The 22,138-nt window shown below is 35.8% G+C and overlaps 1 protein-coding gene across 2 annotated transcripts; it reads left to right on the top strand.

Annotated features, from left to right (window-relative positions):
* The first annotated feature begins 2,312 nt into the window (after positions 1–2,312).
* LOC127434780 (villin-1-like) lies at positions 2,313–22,097 on the top strand. Of its 2 annotated transcripts, none has more exons than XM_051687746.1 (20): positions 2,313–2,396; positions 5,496–5,604; positions 5,740–5,814; positions 7,157–7,350; positions 7,451–7,559; positions 11,666–11,776; positions 11,906–12,111; positions 12,269–12,347; positions 12,446–12,544; positions 13,800–13,953; positions 14,855–14,955; positions 15,052–15,189; positions 15,893–16,051; positions 17,326–17,505; positions 17,635–17,780; positions 17,882–18,026; positions 18,194–18,382; positions 19,721–19,780; positions 19,965–20,192; positions 20,741–22,097. In XM_051687746.1, the coding sequence occupies exons 2-20, from the start codon at positions 5,536–5,538 to the stop codon at positions 20,852–20,854; spliced, it is 2,556 nt and encodes an 851-aa protein (XP_051543706.1). In that variant the 5' UTR covers positions 2,313–2,396; positions 5,496–5,535; the 3' UTR covers positions 20,855–22,097. The 2 variants fall into 2 exon arrangements, with proteins under 2 accessions (XP_051543706.1, XP_051543707.1); XM_051687747.1 differs by having other exon boundaries at positions 2,338–2,396; positions 5,500–5,604.
* The last annotated feature ends 41 nt before the right edge of the window (positions 22,098–22,138 follow it).

Genomic DNA, 22,138 nt, shown 5'->3' with positions numbered 1-22,138 from the left:
TATGGATTACTTTTATGCTGCCTTTGTGATTTTTGGAGCTTCAAAGCTTTGGTCACTATTCACTTGCATTGCATGAATCCACAGAGCTGACATGTTCTTCTAAAAATCCTTTTGTGTTCTGCAAACAAAAGAAAGTCATCCACATCTGGGATGGCATGAGGATTAGTGATGAGAGAATTATAATTTTTGAGTTAACTATCCCTTTAATGTTGGTTATGGCTGACCATATAGAACTCAGTTAATATAGCAGCACTGAAGACCAGTAAACATTCAGCATGATACAAGTCATTATTTCTGTTAACACACTTAAAAGTATTTGGACACTTACTGTAAGTTGCACTTGAAATTAATGAATATCATTGCATATCAAACCAATTGGTATCTGCAAACAAATGATGCTAAAACTTTAAACTAACTTCAGTTTTCTTACAAAAACTGTTTACCAACTGGTCTCAAGGTGATTTTTAACGTATAATGTATAAAGTCAAGTTCATACTTATGCCCAGGTGGACTGTAATGTTTGCAGGAATGAGGATATGTGCAGGCTTTTAATTAAGAACTCAAATAAACAAAGAACTAAAACTCAACCATGGAATAAACCATTACATCCATGAAAGGAAAATAACTAACAAAGAGAACAGGTGGGTGGGCAACACACACACACACACACACACACACACACAAAGTCTTAATTCTTCTAGCGACCTCTGGTGGCCGCTTGGGAGAATGTCCAAAGTGGAGTGGTTCCTGATGCTCCATAAAGAAGGAGGGAAGAAGAAAAAAAATATTTTTTTTTAATATATAATAATAATAATAATAATAATAATAATAATAATAGCTCATGGTGGAGCTAGTGGAGGGCCCGGTGACAGGCATAGACCAGTGGACCAGGGTGGAGCCAGTGGCCAGGGAAGTGGCTCCAGGAAGGTAGCGAGGTCTGGCAGCCAGGGAGGCTGAGACTAAGGGGGCGGAGCTGCAGGAGGCAGAGTTGCTGGACAGAGATCAGCCAACTGGACGGCGGTCGCTGGACAGGAATCATACTGGAAGTGGGTGACCGCTGGACACTGAACAAACTGGTAGCTGGTGTCTGACAGGTGCTGACCACTGGATTGAGCAACAGATTGCCCTGTCAGTCACAGGGGACCAAACAGGCTCGTCGACGGCCACCAGGATGGCCGGGAGCGCTGGCAGCAACTGGGGAGTAGAAGCCCTCCTCCTCCGGAGGACGAGGCTTCGGGCGCTGGCCCTGGGATAGACGAGGCTTCGGGCGCTGGCTCGCTGACCGTGGCAGGTGTGGGCGCTGGCAGTGGCATGGGATTACTGCCATACCCCACAGTGTAAGGGGAGAATGTGAGCCTCAACGCATAGTCCATGAACTCAAAGGAAGATCAAATCTGCCTCCTGGCAGACACGATTTCACTGGCTCGTCGAGTTCGAACCGATAGCAGTCCTTGAGTTCAATGGTCCCCTCGATGGTCCCCTCTCCTTGTTTGAGATCAAACAGTTGAAAAGCCACTAGATCCATAGTATCGGTCAGTTGTTCAGTAATGTTTGCAGGAACGAGGTGAGAGAAAGAAGGATCTACGTGCAGGCTTTGAATAAAGGACTCAAAACTCAACCACAGAACAAACCATTACATCCATGAAAGGAAAACAACTGACAAAGACAGAGAGAACAGGAGGGCAATATATACACAAGAACTAACAAGGTTAACAAGACACACCTGGGATCAACCAAGGGGAACACAGAGAACTGAGACACAACCAAAACAAATATTCAAACTAAAAGTCTTAATTCTTCTAGCGACCTCTGGTGGCCGCTAGGGAGAATGTCCCAGGTGTTACACAGAGTAAGGTGTCATCACATTAACTATGGACATTTTCCACTAAAGTTTGGCACCAAACAGAGTCACAATACTTAGTCTTAATTTGGAACAAAATATCTATTATAATTTGAAAACTGTGAAGTGTTGTCCTTGAAAAATGTGTTTGTGCTACAGTATATTCCGTTAAAATAAATGCCACTTGGGTTGATATCTTGTTAATGCAAAGACATTCAAACATGAGTAAGTGTGGCTAAAGTGTCCAAATACTTTTTGGGGCCAATTATATTTTTAGCCTTCATTGGTATGATGTGACTTTTATCTAGTAGTTATTTCTAAAGGTTTGTTTATATAGGGTTTGGTATGTCAGATGTCAGGGGGAGCTCCAGGTTTTGTCCATATAAAGTCTTGTGTGAGTATTAAGGTGTGTTCTCACCTGTAGGGCTGGACATATACAAGCCCATCCCTGATCAACACACATTGTATTAACATACAGGGGGAGAGGAAGCCACACATTCATCATAACTCGTTAATACATTATTACAGTGAAAATACAGCTGCCTGAGGCATCAAGGTAAGAGAAAACAAGTTAATTATAGCAGAGTGAGTTAAGGAAATTATGATGCATAATATTATTTTTCATTTCACATTTGATTGTACATAAACAGTCCTTGACGCATACATTATAATCACAGTTATGATTTAAACCATTTTTTGTATTCTTACAGCTAAACTTTTAAACTAAGCTTTGTTGTTTTACTGTTTTAGACCTGAAGTTTGATCTTGTAGTGTATATTTTATTTGCAATGCAAATATAGGCCTATTTGCTTTAGGCTTGTTGATGGGAACATTGCCAAATTGTCCTTACTATAATAGCTTATTATTGTCTCATTTGGAGCGGAGAATTAGAAAATTGTTAAAATGGAAAAAGCACTCTATGGTCAAACTCACACTAGGATATACAGTATGAAACTAAGCAGTGTCATTATATTTATGAAAAAGCCTGTGCTGACTATTGTTTGAAAAATGTTGTCAACAGACAGGTAATTGTCAGGAAAACCAGTTCAGGACAGCAGCTACACAATTATTTTATTTTATTTATTTATTTATTTATTTATTTATTTATTTATTTTTTAGATATGTGATGCTTGTACATTGTGCTTCTGCTTAAATGATTAGCTCAATCAACACATCAGATATAATATGTAATTTGATCAGTTAATTTGATGTAATGAGATCATGAGAGAGTATGAGTGTTGGTCAGATAGATCTCACTATGGAATATTGCTGTTTACTATAAAAGAGTATTGTTAAGACACTGCTGTTATATGATCAGAATACGGTTTGTTTTTATTGAGTCTTGAACATGTGCTTAAGATTACCATTTTCTTATAGTTTCTGATCAGTTTATTACAAATGTTCCTTTAAAATAGTTTGCAAAAGTTACCTCTGGCAGGATTAAACACAGAACATTGACGCCTTTGCTACATCATAAACTGACATTCACAGTGATGTATTATACATTTGGGTAACAAGCATTTGAAATGGACTTGTCCTGATGTGGTAAATTAAACTGTATTTGTATTTTATAATGGCACATCGATTCTTTGTTTATACAGTCCAGCTTTTTCCTTAACTGTATTTCGGTTTGTTTTGGGTGAACTTGCATGATTGTATCTGATCTGCCATGGTGCTGAATTCCTACACTAGAGATATTTAAATTTGGGGTGGTGTCCTCTACATCCTGTTGGAATTGTTCTGTTATTCTCATGCTTCTTTGCATACTCCACCCTCAACACAATATTTCGGTCAATATTCTTGCACCCCAGTTTCTAGGCAACAGCTGCACTGTGATTATGAAAGATCAGCATATCTTTTTACATTGGGATGAAGTATTGTAATTTTCATTTACAGTGCGCCATTTATTTGCAGGTTATTTGTCTCATAGCTTTACAGCTTGTCTTAAATGCATCTTGAATAGATGCTGAAATAATCCATTGATGAAACAATAAAAGATTTTGCCATTATTTTTTTTTTTTTAACAAATTTCAGTGTTGCCAAGAAGCTTTTGTGTTTATTGAGCAGATTGTGAAGTCCTTTTTCAATGTGAAATCCATTAGTTGCCATAGTGCTGGGTGGCACTGTTCATTAGTAGTACAGATTCTCTGGAGAAAGCAAAGTCTCCATATCCTCTCCATCATCCTTTCAAAAACCATCTGTTCATAACCAATCATTGTAATGAGTGATGAAGTGATGATCTGTTTAGAAAAATCTAATTTTTATTGAAAAGAACGCCCCCAGATATTTCACCTTGGCAAAGACCTTTCATTATGTTTAAGTTACCAAATGGTTTTCTTTTATGTGCATCCACACCGCTAGGTGTCAGAATAAGTCCAAGGGGTTGGTGCAACATAAACATAAAAATACTTGGTGCAACGTTTACTCCTTAATAAATGAATTGCAATTTTGAAACATGTATAAAATAAGAAGCACTCACATGAGATGAAGACTCCAGTCAGTAATGTCTGTAACATCATAAAAGCTGTTTTATTCTACCTGGAGAGGGTCCTCTCATGGGGGCTGCCATGTTAGTATCTCAAGGCTGACTGTGAATAGTGAATGGTAATGGCATTGGTAACTTTGGCTATGTGAAACAACCGTGTGCTTGGCTACATCTTTTTCACAATTTTCATGAGAGTACAAATTCTAAGTGCAAGTGGGCGTGGGTGTGAGTGTTTGCTCTATCTATGGGTGTATGCTCGCAAACTGTGGGTGTATTGTACTGTATGATAATGAAGTGGTGCAAAGCGCAATATGCTATTTTCCTGAGAAATTGGTCATTGCGCTAAGACGTTTAAGAGTCTCGTCTAATCTTGGCACAATGTCTATAATCAGTTCCTGCATTTGCAGTTTGGCTATTCCACCAGCAGATAATATTAAAAAGCTATCAATAACTTTTAATACTACTAGCCATGATTTGTGTGCCAGTAGATCAATATGACTAATAATAATAATTATTATTTTATTTTATAAAGCGCCTTTTCAAAGCTCAACGATGCTGTACAGAAATAAAAAACAAATTTAAACAGCGAAACATATGACAAATGTACGTTAAAAAACAATAAATAATGGGAGAGAAGCTAAGCATATTTCAAGCAGGTGAGACGTGGTTGAGTAGGATGAGAGCCAATAGTCACAGAGAGACCGATAGAGAACATATAGTACAACACATTCAGCGTGGCTGGGAGCAGTGCAGGCGACTTAAATATTAGGGGATGCATTGCATGCAGCCCATGTACACTACCAATTTCTTATGAATGGGCTGTCTTCATATATATCGAAGTTGCTTGACAGAAAATCTAATTTATAATAGGCCGTAGACGGTGCAATAAACGGAGAAGAAACTCAGAATTAAATTGCACTTGACCCAGCCTATTAGCGCTTGCCCACAATCCACTTGCACCTGGACTTAGCACATACTTGAGTGAAAATATCAAAACTTCATGGCCATGCCCACTGACTTTGCATGTATGACATATCGCATAGCACTGCGATTAAAGTATAGCACTCTTAAAATAGGGCTCAAAATGTTAAAAAGTGGCCCAGTTTAGCTTGTTCATAGTTTTATTGTGAGTTGTGGTGCATTACATTGTGGATTTCTGTTTTCATTCAGATAGTTTCAACATTAAGATTTCTTCTTAGAGTCTAGCAGAATGACTGCAAATCCAGATGTCTTTAAAAAAATTCAGCGAAAGCCTGGCCTGCAGATATGGACCATCAGTGTAAGAGACCACAGTCCATTTCCTCCATTAGGCCCTTGTTGTGAGGTCCATGATATGTCAAATTTAAAATTACTTTGCATACCAATTCTAGGTTATTTGTGGTTTTATGTACTACTCTGTTTACTGTTTCTTTAGAAAATGCAAATGGTCCCTGTCCCAGAGCAAGCATTTGGGAATTTCTTTGAGGGTGACTGCTACATCATTCTTTATGTGAGTAGTCTGTTACACAATCCAAATGTCAATAGAAAGGGTTAGCTTGTTAATGTGGGTATGACATATTGATAGACAGGGGCGGATTTAGGCCTGGGCAATATGGGCAGCCACCCGCTGCTGCTGCACAAATAGACATTAAAAACAATACACCCAATATAGCAGGGAAGCTGCACAAAACACATAACAGAAACACTAAACAAAACCCCCCAACCAAGCAGATCTATTGCCAAGATTTGTGTACTGTTGCTGCTTCAAAGAGCTATGTGCACTGAGTGAATGCTAGCTAGGTGTGCCTTGGCCACTGGCCAAATAGCGTAATTCTAATGAACTGAATTTCTATGAGTGCTTATGCCTGTTTGGCCAAATGGCTTCTATGGCTAGTGACCTAACTCATAATAAGTACCTCGACCAGGAAAGCCCAGAGCTTATTTAACTAGAGATTCAGATGAGCTATGTGTGGATTTAATATAATGACCTAAAATAGCAATGTGTACCAGCCAGATCTGAACTAGCCAAGACTTACCTTACAAAAAATGCACTTCTTTGTGTCAAAAGCAGACCTTACTGTGCAAGCTGATAGAAGAAAAGCCCCAGCAACCACGAGCAAACAGCATTTTGGAGAAAAAATCTCACAGCACGCTGCAGTGAAACCATCTTACTTGCAAACTGAGCAATTTAAATGTTAGAGAAAGAGAGAGACACAAGTTGATTGGTAACCTGATTACATGCCAAAGAACCAGTCAGCTTACACCATGCGAGCCAATTGGATTAACTTGTCACATGTGAGCGAGCAAATTAGCTAACAGATAAAAAGTTTAAAGAATCTGTAAGCCTGTGCCACACAGAGTTTCATGGCTGTTCTCTCTCTCTAAGCATTATAGATTGCTACATATATAATGTACAGTGGGTGGTAGTAATGCTCCTTCGCAATAAGTGGCCATTAAAATCCAAGAAAAAGTTTCATGGCTGAACTCTGGCCATTTCTGCCCCAAACTCATGCCAGTACAAATTAAAATGTTTTGAAAGCACCACAGAGCCACAGTCTTAACACTTTTCAATAAAATCAACCTACAAATGGCTTACTTATAGTTGTCTCCAGATGTTAAGCTGGGGTTGGAGAAAGTATTTTTACATAAAAAAATATCAACATAATCTTTAAATAATGCTTATAAAAAGGCATACTATAACTACAAGCTTTCAAACATCAGATCAACTCCCCATCATACTAATCTCCAGGTGTCTCTTTTTATGTGTTTTCTTTGATCTCAGTGTCTTCTCAAGCACATACTATGTATGTATCTGTACTCATGCATGTTTTACGGGTCATTGTGACATTCAGGTGAGCAGTGGTGCCACACAATCCACAGACATCCACTACTGGATAGGCAGCTGTTCCTCTCAGGATGAGCAGGGAGCAGCTGCCATCTATGTGACTCAGCTGGATGAATTTCTAGGTGGCAGTCCAGTTCAGTACCGTGAGGTCCAGGGAAGCGAATCACCTAAATTCAAAAGCTACTTCAAGAATGGCATCATGTGAGTTAAAAACATTATTCTGTCTTGCCAAATAATTCCACCTCCATCATGGTTTGACGAATGTCCACAAATTTTTATTTTTTTATTTTTATTTTTGTAGTTATAAAAAAGGTGGTGTGGGATCGGGATTCACGCACGTGGACACCAACGTCTATAACATTCTGCGCCTGCTCCACGTTAAAGGGACAAAACATGTGACCGCCAAAGAGGTAAACTGCTGCATGAGACACCATGAATCACAAAGTAAAAATTGTATTTCTACTATGGCGAAGGCTCAGCTCATGAATATTAAATAACCGTAACATTGGAGAATAAATCACATTACCTAATTAAAATTCAAGAAACGCCTTTGTAAATTTGCTATGAATCTGGATGATAGCAAAGTTATCACACCTTAAAGGTGTTGTAAGAATTCTTTAATACTATGCATAAAATGTCCCTACTACCTGACAGAAATTACTGAAATGTGTGACCTGAGAAATCAAACTTATCTCTGTGGCAGCCCTATGCTCTGAAAACAATAAACAAGAGTCAAGGGGGCGGCCCACGCTTCTTCTTTTTTTTTTTTGCCTTTCAAAAAAACTAGCCAATCAGAAATGCCCTCTGTCTGTCAATTATTTTGCATCTTCTGGTTTGCTGACATCTTTTTGGAGGGCGTAAATTGAGCAAAATAGGTTATGCGTCACAACAGAATCCTAATCTCATTTTTATGCTTGAGTTTATTTATAAATGTGATGGTAACACTTTACAATAAGGTTGCATTTGTTAACATTAGTTAACAAATGCAACTAATAACATTAGTTAATGCAATAGTTAACATGAACTAACAATGAACAACACTTATTTACAGCATTTATTAATCTTGGCTAACATTAATTAAAACATACATTGGTGGCCAAAAATATTGGCACCCTTGATAAATATGAGCAAAGAAGGCTGTGAAAAATATGTTTATTCTTTTGATCTTTCATTCAGAATATTCACAAAAATATATCCTCTAATATTTATTAAACAACACAACACAAGTTTTATATAAGCCTTCTTTGCTCATATTTACCAAGGGTGCCAATATTTTTGGCCACCACTGTATACTAACACATTTCTTCACATTAAAAATATGTACATTAAAATTACTTAATGTATTAGCTATCGTTTACTAACAATGAACAACACCCTTTTACAGCATTTATTAATCTTGGTTTATGTTCATTTATGTGCCTCTTTACAGTGTTTATTAATTAATTAATTAATTGATACAAAAGCATATAGGCCTTATAATACATTTCTTAACATTAAAAAGTTATTTAAGTTAACTTTACTCAAAGCATTAGTTAACGTCAACCAACACGTAAAAATAACACGTCTTTACAGTATTTATGTATCTTGTTCAATGTTAATAATATACGTTATTATATTATATATACTATAAGCTGTCGAAGTCATTGTGGAAAAACTACATTACCCACAATGCCAAAGAGCGTTACCACGGAAACGGGAGACTCGCTCAGCATTGACTTCTCTGATTGGAGGATCGCTTCGGGAATCCGGTTCTATCGAACGCGAGTTTTTCAAAGGATTACGAATGGACCCAACGTGGAGGAAACGATAATGTTGCAAATTAAGGATTCAGTTTTACATTTTTTGAGGGAAACGTGAGCGGAGTTCTCCCGTGCAAAACTTATTTGACATTCTTTTTTCCCATTCTTGTATATGTTGCTAAAGATTATTTTTTTTTAATTAGCCTACTTTTCATTAAGAAAAATGTTCTCAGATCTATGTAGGCTATGTGGTATTGACTGTTGATTCGATAGTGATTTGATATTTTAATGAATGTGTTACTTTTGCTATGTAAAGCTAATAAATGTCCTGCAAATGTTTGGAAAATGTGATTTGCTTTACAGTAATGTCTGTCAATACCTAAAATAATTTTTAGGGGGCCTGGGTAGCTCAGCAAGTAAAGAGGCTGACTACCACTCCTGGAGTTGAGTTCCAATCCAAGGCAGTGCTGGAATTGAGGGGGGCTGGGGGGATCCGGGACTCCCCATAAGGCATTAGGGACCCCCCCCCCCCATACAAAGTAAAAAAATAGACTTAGGGGGGTCCCTAAGATACTTGTATTTTAGTAAAAATAATATTGACGAATCTGATTGAATTCATGCAGTGGATGCGGTAAATTTTGCGAATGAATTATTTACAATAATTTATATTAAGTTTGTTTATAGGCTAGTTGGCATGTCTCTTTAAAATGTAAACGCCCTACTCCACATCTAAAGACCGCTAAGCGCATGACATCGTTGACATGACTGCTTGCTTGGTGCCGCTCCGGTGAAACTAACTTTAGCTAAAAAATGGAGAATAATAAACCACTCGCAGTCGGGAAGAGAAAGTTTCTTACTGGCTTTTTTGATGGGTAATTTTTCTCTCTCTCTCTGTCTTTCTACTATATCTATCCACTCCATGTCGGCGCTTTTGTATTCCTTGCATAAATTGGAAACATTTAGGCTTACTCATTTTTCATTATTAATAGGCCTGGTTCTACGGGGGTGCTAGAGATCACGATGAAGATGAGTGACAGCTTTTTAGTGATTATAAAGGGAGTGCTCCTTGTGCGCTTTCTATGCTATTTATAATCCATTCAGAATTTGTAGAAAACTTGTTTTTCATGCTGCTAAGAGGAGGACCAACAGCCACGTACACGCTGCAAAGTTTCGGGAATTACATCTGCATATAAATGTGGGATTCACTCTTGAAATAGCAATGACTGACATATTGATAACCATAGTATTGTTTGTTTTTGACTGAAATGGTTGAATAGTCTGCTGACTGACTCACTCATAACAGTCCCTTGCTGCCACCTACTGACGTAACATGTAACTGCACTGAAATCATTGAAAAATCCCCACCAACACTAACACACAGACTGACAGCCTGTCTTGTCACAATTTATATTTTGAATATCTAATAAACTAGTTTCATGAATTTAAACAAGTCTTTTGGAACAAACATTATTATCACAAAGTGTCACATCAATCATCCAGTTGTTTTTAGGGCAGTAAATACTACACTGGTAAATAATGCTAGAATTATTCTGTTGAATGTACACTACTGTCCAAAAGGTCAAAAGTCTCTTCTGCTCACCAAGCCTGCATTGATTTGATCCAAAATACAGAACAAACAGTAATATTGTGAAATCTTAGTGAGTCTGGAAGCCATCTGATTATTTTCTACTGTTTTTGAGACATTTCAATGTATTTTGAAGTCACATGATTTTACGGGTCTTCAAGTGCCTTATATGTAGTCCCCTGGTGTATTTGCCATAGTTGCCCTTTTGGGTCTGCTGCTTTGTCACCCTCTAAATCCAGTATTACTTGGAGTAAGCCATTTAAAAGAAGAATAGTAGCTTATCTCTCTTTGTTATATAACACTGGACTGAATTTTTCTTAATTTTTTTTATTCTTTATCAACACAGAAGCCTGTTCTTTTATGTAAGCCTGTTTGTAATAAATAGTATATAGTTATGCATATTATGATCAAATAAATATATTGTATATTTTGTAAAAATTGTATATTGCGAGACTAACACCATCAAACATTAGTAATGCATTAATTGATGTTCAAGTAGTTTCCACTTTGGTAAAGTTCACAAATATGCATAATAAATTCTTCATTATAATTATTAATAATTAATTAACAGTCAACAAACATTAGTAACGCATTAATTGATGTTCAAATAGTTTCCACTTTAGTAAGGTTCACAAATATGCATAATAAATACTTTATTATCATTATTTATCATTAATTAAGAGTCAACAAACATTAGTAATGCATTAATTGAAAATAATCAAAGGGTTTTCACTTTTATTTATATTTAGACCTTCATATAAATTAACAATAATGAACACTGTAAAGAGGCGCTGTTCCTTGTTAGTTCACATTATCTATAAATGAACATAAACCAAGATTAATAAATGCTGTAAAAGGGTATTGTTCATTGTGAGTTCATGTTAGCTAACGTATTAAGTAATGTTAACTTATACACCTTTTTAATGTTGAGAAATGTGTTAGTATACTGTATGTATTAATTAACATGAACCAAGATTAATAAATGCTGTAAATAAGTGTTGTTCATTGTTAGTTCATGTTAACTAAGTCATTAACTAATGTTAACAAATGCAATCTTATTAGTGTTTGAGACTGTTTGTCTTTTGATATACCCCACAAAACATTCAAGGCAAGCCATTGTTGTCTAATTTTAATACACTGATTAATTACCTGACTTAATTCTGGGTAAACTGAAGTGTTTCTCTTTCTGTAGGTGGAGGTGTCCTGGAGCAGTTTTAATCTGGGGGACATATTCTTGCTGGACATGGGAAAAGTAATAATACAATGGAATGGTCCTCAAAGCAACAGACAAGAAAAAATGAAGGTAAATGAAATAGCACAAGTGACATTTTGCTTGAGTGGTCAAATGGACAAATACTGAATATAGTGTAATCTATTTTGACTTCAATATGGCAAATTCATGTATTGGGTTCATCTCAACTCTCTTATGTAGGCTGTTCTGTTGGCTCAGGACATCAGGGACAGAGAGCGTGGCGGCCGGGCTCAGATTGGTGTGATTGAGGGAGGGCAGGAGGAAGCCTCTCCTGAGCTAATGAAGGTTATGGTAACCGTTTTGGGTCAGAGGAGTGGCCACCTGAAAGAGGCAATCCCTGACAACAAAACAGACCAGAACCAGACCTCTAACGTCAAGTTGTACCAGTACAAGAATCAATCAATCTATCTATCAGTCTATCTGTCTGTCTGTCTGTCCATCCGTCCGTCCATCCATCTTTGTCTGTGTTCTTCTTTTATCAATATCCCAGAGCCAATGTATGATTACTGTAACTGTACTTCATTAACATTAACATTCCCATAGTGTGTCTGATGCCACTGGTCAGCTGGTAGTGCAGGAGGTGGCTGCCAGTCCACTGACGCAGGATTTGCTGCGCTCCTCGGTATGATCTCACCCACAATACCATCATGTACAGTGTAATATGATATAGTGGTCATAACTGACAGTTGTTTATGTTTTGATTTTGTGTTTTTTTATTAGGACTGCTATATTTTAGATCAGGGTGGCAGTTCATTGATGGTCTGGAAGGGAAAAGAAGCATCAAATGAAGAAAGACGCTCAGCTCTGAGTCGGGCAGTTGTAAGTTTGTGTTTACTTTGTTTTCTTTGGCGACAAAATTGTTTACAAAAGTTAGATACATTTGACAAAACGTCCCTTTTTTGGGAGGATATCTTTAATTGGAAAAACGATCATACACCACTATAAATAATACAAATATATACATTTTAAAAATCTAAAAAAATAATAAAACAGTCTTAGGGGAAGGGTTATAAGGTTGGTATCTTTATAAAAAACAATAGAGGTCTATAGTATGTGCTCATTTAGATAGCCAAGTAAACATTTTTGTGTGTGTGAGTGTTTGAAAAGTTGACATTTCCAGAAAGCATAATCTTTTACAGTTTTTCTCAATCGCTTTGGCTCAATTCTTGAATGAGAATGATTTTTTTCAAAACAATAATTCAAATCTCTGAACAATTAGTTTTTTGTTCACAGCAGATTTGAATGTCTTATTCATTTAAGCAAATTGCACATGTTTTGGCACATGTGTGCAAAAGAGTAAGTACAATTGTCTACAATTTGCACAATAATTAAATGAACATGGCTTGCTGATCAAAACTGATGAGTTGATTCTCAGTGAAACTGTCATACTCTTCACAACTTCTAAACATTCTTTCGTCATGTGAGTCATCACATGCAAAATGATCCATTCAGTTATCAAAATCTGTCAGACATACATGTATATTCCATAAATATCTATGACATGGAATGTTTGTGATGTCTGCTAAATCTCTGGCCAGACCAACCATGGTAAAAAACATCTTAAGGCTCACACGATGACAAAATCCTTTTTATTTTGGTGGCATTGGCCAATTTACTGACACAATAATTAGGTTTTGAAGCATGAATTAAATGTTTTGGGTGAGTTACTACATTTTGCAGACATGCAGTAGAGTTGTGATGTCCCATAAAACAGTTGTGACAATTTCACTTACAGTTTAGAGAATGTTAAGACTGTTTAAAAAAATGAGCCAAAGCGATTGAGAAAAACTGTAAAGTTAAATCAATGACCAAAATCCCTTTGCTAATCTGAGAAGGATATAGCTGCAGGACAAGCTCCAAAAAGGGGCGGGAGCTCCAAACTTCCAACAAAGATATACAGAGCCCCAACCTAACCCTTTACCTAACCCTAATCGTGTGTGTAAATGTTGCCCCCTTTTGGAGTTAACCCGCCCTGTTTTGGAGGTTCCACCCCCAGTTGGAGATCTCCGGGCTGCTGCTATACCTACTCGGCTCATCATTTCATAATTGTTTCCAACAAATATTTTTCCCTCAGGGATTTATAAAAGCAAAGAACTACCCGCCCAACACTAAGGTGGAGGTTATGAGTGAGGGAGGGGAGTCGGCCATGTTTAAACATCTCTTCAAGTCCTGGAAAGAAGCTGGTCAAACTCAAGGCCTGGGAAAGACCCACACAGTGGGCAAGATAGGTGATTAACTCATTCAGCATTACTCTTCCTGTGTGAGAGTGTCAGGGTACCCACAGTCATAGGGAAAAATTTGATATAAAAATTGGGGTTTTCAAGCCTGGAAAAGTCATGGAAGACTTATATAAATTTCTACAGCAACTATAGTAACACTTTACAATGAGGTTCAATTCATTAACATTAGTTAATGCATTAGTTATAGGAAAATACAGCATTAATAAATCTTTGTTAATAGAAGATTAATAAAAATACAAGTGTTCATTTTAGTTCATAGTGCATTAACTAATGTTAACAAATACAACTTTTGATTTTAAAAATATGTTAGTTTATGTTGAAATTAACATTTACTAAAATTAATAAATGCTGTAAAAGAATTGTTCATTGTTAGTTCATGTTAACTAATGTTGTTAACTAATGTTAACAAATACAACTTTTGATTTTAAAAATATGTTAGTTTATGTTGAAATTAACATTTACTAAAATTAATAAATGCTGTAAAAGAATTGTTCATTGTTAGTTCATGTTAACTAATGTTGTTAACTAATGTTAACAAATAGAACCTTATTGTAAAGCTTGATTCGAGTTTAGCTTCCTTGCAAGCCAAAGTGATGACTCAAAATCTTTTATTTTTAGTTGGTTCTTTTCTAAATTTAGTCAAAGTGGCTCACAAATTGATCCGAATTAATTAGTAATGAATTAGTCTGAAACAAAAAATTTTTTTTTTAAACCCTTATCCAGTAATAACAAACGACTGGAAAAGTAATGGAAAGGAATTTGTCCAAAAGTGAGGGAACCCTGGAATGTAGCCTATATGCATTAGTGTTAGAGGTATCATTATGTTATATGCATGTGCTATGTACAATTATGTCAGTGTGGTAATGGTATGCACACCTGTATACTGCAGCTAAAGTGGATCAAGTGAAGTATGATGTCATGGAGCTTCACGCTCAGCCTAAGCTGGCTGCTCAGGAGCGAATGGTGGATGATGGCTCAGGGGAAGTTCAGGTATGATGCTATAACAATTATACCAAGAAATCTGTGAACTCAGCAGTTTGGACTGTTTCCACAACACAACAAACATCTCCACTGTTCTCTGTTAAGATTTGGCGGATTGAGAATCTTGAACTGAAGGAGGTGAACCCAAAAACGTATGGACATTTCTATGGAGGAGACTGTTACCTAGTGCTGTACACCTACACCAGAGCCAACAAACCTCAGTACATCCTGTACATGTGGCAGGTGAGGAGCATAAAATACTTCTCATGATCTTACAATTCTTTTGATCTGAAGGCGTATGCTTAAATGTTTGAAATTAGTTTTGTAGACAAAAATATAATTAATTTATTAATTTATTTCATTATAAAACTACAATTTAATAATAAAAAAAAGTTTTTGAAATTGATGACTTGGACCAAATAATAAAGAAAAGCATCCAATAAGTGCCCAACATAGATGGGAACTCCTTCAATACTGTTTAAAAAGCATCCCAGGGTGATACCTCAAGAAGTTGGTTGAGAAAATGTCAAGAGTACATGTCTGCAAATTCTAGGCAAAGGGTGACTACTTTGAAGATGCTAAAATATAACACAGATTTATTTTTGGATTTTGTTTAGTCACAACATAATTCCCATAGTTCCATTTATGTTATTCCATAGTTTTGATGACTTTACTATTATTATAAAATGTGAAAAAAAAAAAAAAAAAAAATTATAATAAAGGATGAGTAAGTGTTTCAAAACTTTTGACCGGTAGTGTATATCAGTATATTGTGCGTGTGTACAATGGTTTTCATAAATAAATAAACAGTGCAGTATTTTTGCATAATTGTCTACCATACACATTGGACACTACAAAAATTAATTAAGCTCAGAGGCCACAATTACACAGTTTTATAATCTGAATTTACACATTGGGGATCCTATGACATGCATTTGTTCTCCAGGGTCGTCATGCCACACAGGATGAGGTGACGGCATGCGCATATCAGGCGGTGAATTTGGATAACAAATACAATGGAGCCCCCACACAGGTCAGAGTGGTCATGGGAAAAGAGCCCAGACACTTCCTGGCCATGTTTAAGGGCAGACTCGTTATCTATGAGGTGATGTTCTCTTCATTCTTATTCTCTCAAAGTACAACAAGAATACATCCCTTAAGGCAGGGGTTTCCAACCTTTCTCTTCTGATGCCTATGATCAAGATCATTTACTTGAAGTACCCGCTTCATTTCAAGTAATGTTCTAATCTTTCAACAAAAAAAAACAAACAAAAAAAAAAAAAAATATATATATATATATATTATATTAATATTATATAAATTTTACTTTTATTTCATGAATTACATGGTTTCCTCCTAAACCCCTTGTTTTACGTTGTGTTTGTAAACCTCAAGTAGAGATACTCTTACTTATGAATATGATTAACTTTATGACTAAATGTGACTTTATTTTGGCCTCTTTAGATCATTATATGAGATATTTGAACCTTTTCAATGTTTTTTACATTTAATATAAAAATAAAATCTAAATTGAATTAATATAAAAATATTTTAGATAAATATTAAATATATAATATAATATTTAATACATTATAATAATATTTAAAAAATATATAATTTTGCACAATTATATAAAGATAATTTTAATGACCAATCTTTTAAAAATGAGGTAATGCTAATAATAACTTAGTATTAAATGATATATCTGAGCCTTTTTAATATTTTAAATAAAATATAAAAATAAAATCTATATTTAATTATATTAACATAAAAATATGATAATATTTATATTATATAAATATTCTATACATAATTTATAATATAATATTTAAGAAACGGTAATAATATTTGAAAATAAAATATAATTTTACATAATTATATAGAGAAATTACAAATGTTAATGATTGACCTTTTTAAAAGAGATAATGCTAAAAATAACTCATTATTAAATGAGATATTTGAGCCTTTTAACATATTTATTATATAATTATTAAATATATAATGTATAATATCATATTTAATAAACTGTTATAATATTTACAAATGAAATATAATTTAATATAATTATATAAAGATAATAGTGTAATTTTATATAATTGTATGTACATAATTTTAATGATTGACCTTGCTAAAAATTATTACAATTATCCAACATAATTACATAGTGTAAAGCTTAAGAATCACAGTAGTATAGTTAATGTGCATTTAAATAGCTGTCATGATTCCACTTTAGTTAAAAGTACATTTTTGTTCATATTCATATCTGATTAACATTTTATTATCTTCATCATCAATGTATTTGTTTCACAAATAGAATAGCTTTCCTTCTTATCTTTGCTGCACTCTTTTCAGACTGACATTATGTTGATGCTTTCTCAGGGTGGCACAGGGAGAGCAGGTGTGGTTAACCCTAACCCTGGTGCCAGACTCTTCCAGGTCAGAGGGGCAAATGAGATGAACACCAAGGCAACAGAGGTGCCTGCCCGAGCCTCCTCTTTAAACACCAATGATGTCTTTCTGCTCAAAACTGATCAGAATTTCTACCTGTGGTATGGCAAGGCAAGTCTTTCCAAAGGTTAAGTTGATTTCAGGGTAAACTGTGTAAAAAAAAAAAAAAAAAAAAAAATGTCATGTGAATCTCACTCCCCATCTCTGTTTGGAACTATTGTGCTTATGTGTTTCTTACAGGGTTGTAATGGAGATGAGAGGGAGATGGGGAAAGCTGTAGCCGATTTGCTCTCTGAACGTGACAAGCAGATTGTGATGGAAGGGCAGGAACCTGCTCACTTCTGGGTGGCTTTAGGAGGGAAAGCTCCATATGCCAGTGACAAGAGGTACAATCACAGAGATAGCATAAACATCTGCTCATACTTTAACTCCATAATGCAACTGATCTTTTGATCATTTCCACTGACTTCCTCTTCACCTCCACCAGACTGGAGAAAGACGACCCACTTCACGTTCCCCGTCTGTTTGAATGCTCCAATCAGACGGGCCGGTTCCTCATGACAGAAGTGGCTGAATTCACACAGGAGGATCTGGATGAGGATGATGTCATGTTGCTAGACACCTGGGAGGAGGTGGGTTGTGTAAGGCCATGCTGTCTGCATCTTTTGCATGTGGCCGTGGAGAAATGGTGGCATTTTGTCTGGGATATGCAAAACTTTAGAGAGAAAAATAATACCAAACAACAATTCTTCATGTTGTTTCTAACTGACATGTCAATCTCATAAATGCCTTTTCTCAGATTTTCCTATGGATTGGCAACTCAGCCAACCAGTACGAGACTCAGGAGGCAAACAGCAGTGCAGTGGACTATCTTAAAACCCACCCATCAGGACGGGACCTTGGGACACCGATCATCTCTGTTAAACAGGGCTATGAGCCACCCACATTCACTGGCTGGTTCAATGCTTGGGATCCTCACAAGTGGAGTGTGAGTTGAACAAGTTGGAAGTACCCACTAGGAGGCAATGATGAAATACATAAATTCACCTTTAACAAGGAGAAGTTCTAATTGCATAATCATTTGACTTTTCACTAACAATGCTACCTCAACATGAAATCAGAATTGACCCCATTTACTTTCTTAACGCATGTTCCTGGTCCTACTTTGAATGACGTTATTCCAAATAAAAAAAATAGTGTGTTTGAAATCTTTCATCAAAATGTAATTACTTGCTACACTTCTACAACTACTTTTCAGCTGATGTCACCTAGGGAAGAATTATGTTTACCAACAGCAAAATAGCTATTTAGAGGCTCCCATTTGGAGATCTCCAGCCTGCAGCTATACCTACTTGAAAATCTTGCTAATAGTTAAAGGGATAGTTCAGCCAAAAACGAAATTGTACTCACCCTCATGCTGTTTCATACCCAAATAACTTTTTTTTTTTTTTTTTTTTACCAGCAAACACCAAAGGAATGACAGCCTCAGTCACCATTCACTTTTTTTTTTACTTTTCTTTTTTTGCAATGAAATAAATGGTGACTGAGGCTATCTTTCTGCCAGAACACACTAGCGCCATCTTTGATTTTTAATAGGAATGACAACGAGGCTGTGAGGGGTAGACTTACAGTCTCTTCAATGGGATGTACTACAGTTTAAAGTGTTTTTGGATCATTCCGTGGACAAAACATTGATAAAATATCTGCTTAAGAACATTCAATATACAAATTACTCCAGACAACATGAGTTGTGGAAAATCAGATGTGATCTAGGAGCTTTATACAGCTTTATACAGTTTGTGCCATTGAAGAGACTGTAAGTCTATCCCTCACAGCCTCGTTGTCATTCCCATTAAAAATCAAAGATGGCGCTAGCGTGAATAAGGTCTATTTAATGGTGTGTGCTGTACTGTTATAAAGGTTATGGTCAAATTAGCAAAAACAATAGATTTGAAAAATAGCGTTACCATTGGAATACTTTAAGATGCTCTATGTCCCGGCCACCATTTCAGTTCCCAGCAGGACAACTAAATATGTCCTTATTCCCAGGACAAAATTTTCATCGGTCCGTCTCCACTGGTATGCACACTCCAATCAATTCCTGATGGATTTAATGAAGTTCCTGCTCACATTTTTTCTCATTATTCTGTTTCAAACCTGCACATTACGGAAGTAAAATGGGTTGCGATTGTTATTTCATGTTGACTTTGAATACTTCTGTCCCCATCGCACCAGGAATACATGAATTAATGTACAAAGAGCGACACACTCAACAGACATGTGATTTTTCAGATTAGTTAAACCTTTTTTAAACTCTATGTTACAGGGAGGCCTTTCATATGAGGAGATGAAAAGCAGCCTGGGTGATGTTTCACAAATCACAGTGGTAAATGCTTATCCTATACTGATTACATGCTTGTTTTTCTGACATTAACAGATGAATTTTATCAATCTTATTTAATCAAATTAATGAATCAGTGCTAATTACTTGATCAGACATTGATATAATCAGCATGTCTATATGAGAACATCAGCAGAAATACACATGATGGCAATCTCATTCCCTGTAGAATCTTAACAACACAGACCTGAATAAGAAGACAGGAGGAGGTATGGGGAGCTACAGTGCTCCTGGAGGCCCAGGAAATATGAAGTCCCAAAATCAGCAGACACCCTCCTCCAGCACACATATAAACCAGTCTTCTAGCAAAGGAAAGCCTTCTGGGATGCTGAATTCTGAGCAGCCAGTTAAAACACCTAGTCAATTGCCTTCCGGAGTGGATCCCAACAAACGAGAGGTTGATACTGAGATCTGCACAGGCTTAGCTGCAAACATTTTTGTCTTGTTTTCTAGTCACAAGAATCTAAATAATCGAAATACCTACTTGAGAATCAAAATTGTGTAAGATAATAATTCTTATTTTGAGAGAGAATTTATCTTTAATTTGGCATATTTTTCTTGGCTCATTGACAGATAGTTTTTTGTAACCTGTAAGATTTATGCTCCACTAAATTGAGTTAGATTTGCACTTATTTTGAATGATATTCAAGATATATTCTCTGTAAACAAGTCTTGTTATCTTACACAATTTGTCTTCTTTTAAGGAATTATTATAGCTGAATATTTTTGCCAGAAAACAAGGCAAAATATTGATTGATAAATAGATTTTTTTGCAGTGTTTTAGTTGGCTATTGGTTAGTTTAACAGTTTACTAGAGTAAGTGAGAAGACATGACTTGAAATCCTGTTATTTGAAGAATTGAAGAAACAGATGGTAGAATGAAAGATTATCATATGGGTTGTCTCTGTTTAAAGTATTTCCTTCCTACACTGTCTTTTATTTCAGGACTTTTTGAATGACATTGAATTTGAGAATCTCCTTGGCTGCACCCGGACCGATTTCCAGCGACTGCCTAAGTGGCGTCAGAACGACCTAAAAAAGAAGGCAGGACTATTTTGAGAATGGTTTGGTCACACTTTATATTAGGTGGCCTTGACTTTTATGTACTAACATTCAACACACAAGACTATGCATTTACTGTGTAACTACATGTTGTTCTGCAGAATACCCACATTTGCTGCTACTGAGGTTGAGGTATGGGAAGGTTTAGGAGTAAGGGTAGGGTTAGGATAAGAGGTTAGAATTAGGTTTTGGGGTAAGGGTTGGGTTAGGGGTAAAGTTAACAGTGTAACTACAAAATGTAATTAAATGCAAGTACTTTAAATGTAATTACAATGCAACAACATGTATGTACACAGTAAGTACATTGTATCAAATGGTTAAGTACATAGTAGTTAAGGCCACCTAATATAAAGTGGGTCCAATGGTATTATTACACTAAGCTGACAGAATCTGATCTTCAAACGTGATTATTGTACTCTACAAGTTGTGTGGGCTCGAAGACTGTCACTTATCAGTGAATCCTGATTGGCTTAGGCTTTAGATTTATTTATTCATCAAAAGAAGTTTCTACACACTTTTAAAGCTAACATTTGACCAAATTTATGCCCAAATAGAAATGCTTTGTAAATATCTTCTTATTACAAGATATACAGTGGGGAGAAAAAGTTTGAGACCACACGTGAAACTTCCTCTATTTTTCATTTTTCTAATTTAATAATTTTTTTCAACTTATATTACCAGCATAACCATTTGAGTGAAATGTTGAATTGAAAAATTAACATGAATTTCAGAATTTCTTAGTATTTTAGTATGTTCCCCTTTTTGCTTTTATGACACATGCACTTAAGCTGGCATGGACTCCACAAGTTTGTTCCAAAGAGTATTTTGCATCAATTAAAATGAGAAAATCTGACATAAAGGATCTAACGTCAGAGATTTGCTTATTGGATCAGTGCAGAATCTTAAAAATTCCTAATGAAATATTCCTAATAAATTATTTTTCCCCCTAATTTTCCTTTGCTTTAAAATTTCAAAACCCTTTCTGTCATTCTACCTCACCCCCCCCCCCCCATAACATATCTTACTCCTGTTTTGTATATTAATAAAATAAATGTTTTGAAATTCAGTTCTGAGATGTTGTATTCATACATTTAATAAACAAATCAGTTTGACACATTATTTGTAGTTTTCATTAAAGATAATTCTTTTTTTATTAAAGTGTAAGAACAGGACTTAATACAAGAGGCATAAGAAACAGATGTTATTATTGCTTAATTTTAAATAGTCAGCAATAACCGGTGTAATAACTGTCCTCTAAGGCACATTAGATAATTTTAGAAA

Source organism: Myxocyprinus asiaticus, chromosome 44 (assembly GCF_019703515.2).
Source record: "Myxocyprinus asiaticus isolate MX2 ecotype Aquarium Trade chromosome 44, UBuf_Myxa_2, whole genome shotgun sequence".
NCBI lineage: Eukaryota > Metazoa > Chordata > Actinopteri > Cypriniformes > Catostomidae > Myxocyprinus > Myxocyprinus asiaticus.
This window is presented reverse-complemented; position numbering and strand designations above follow the sequence as displayed.

What these genes read in the sequence shown, in the direction of transcription:
- LOC127434780 (XM_051687746.1), top strand. Translation starts at nt 5,536, where the DNA reads ATGACTGCAAATCCAGATGTCTTTAAAAAAATTCAGCGAAAGCCTGGC. An exon ending in TACTTCAAGAATGGCATCAT is followed by an intron (nt 7,351 to 7,450) that starts GTGAGTTAAAAA and finishes TTATTTTTGTAG; the next exon opens with TTATAAAAAAGGTGGTGTGG. An exon ending in GCAGACTCGTTATCTATGAG is followed by an intron (nt 16,052 to 17,325) that starts GTGATGTTCTCT and finishes ATGCTTTCTCAG; the next exon opens with GGTGGCACAGGGAGAGCAGG.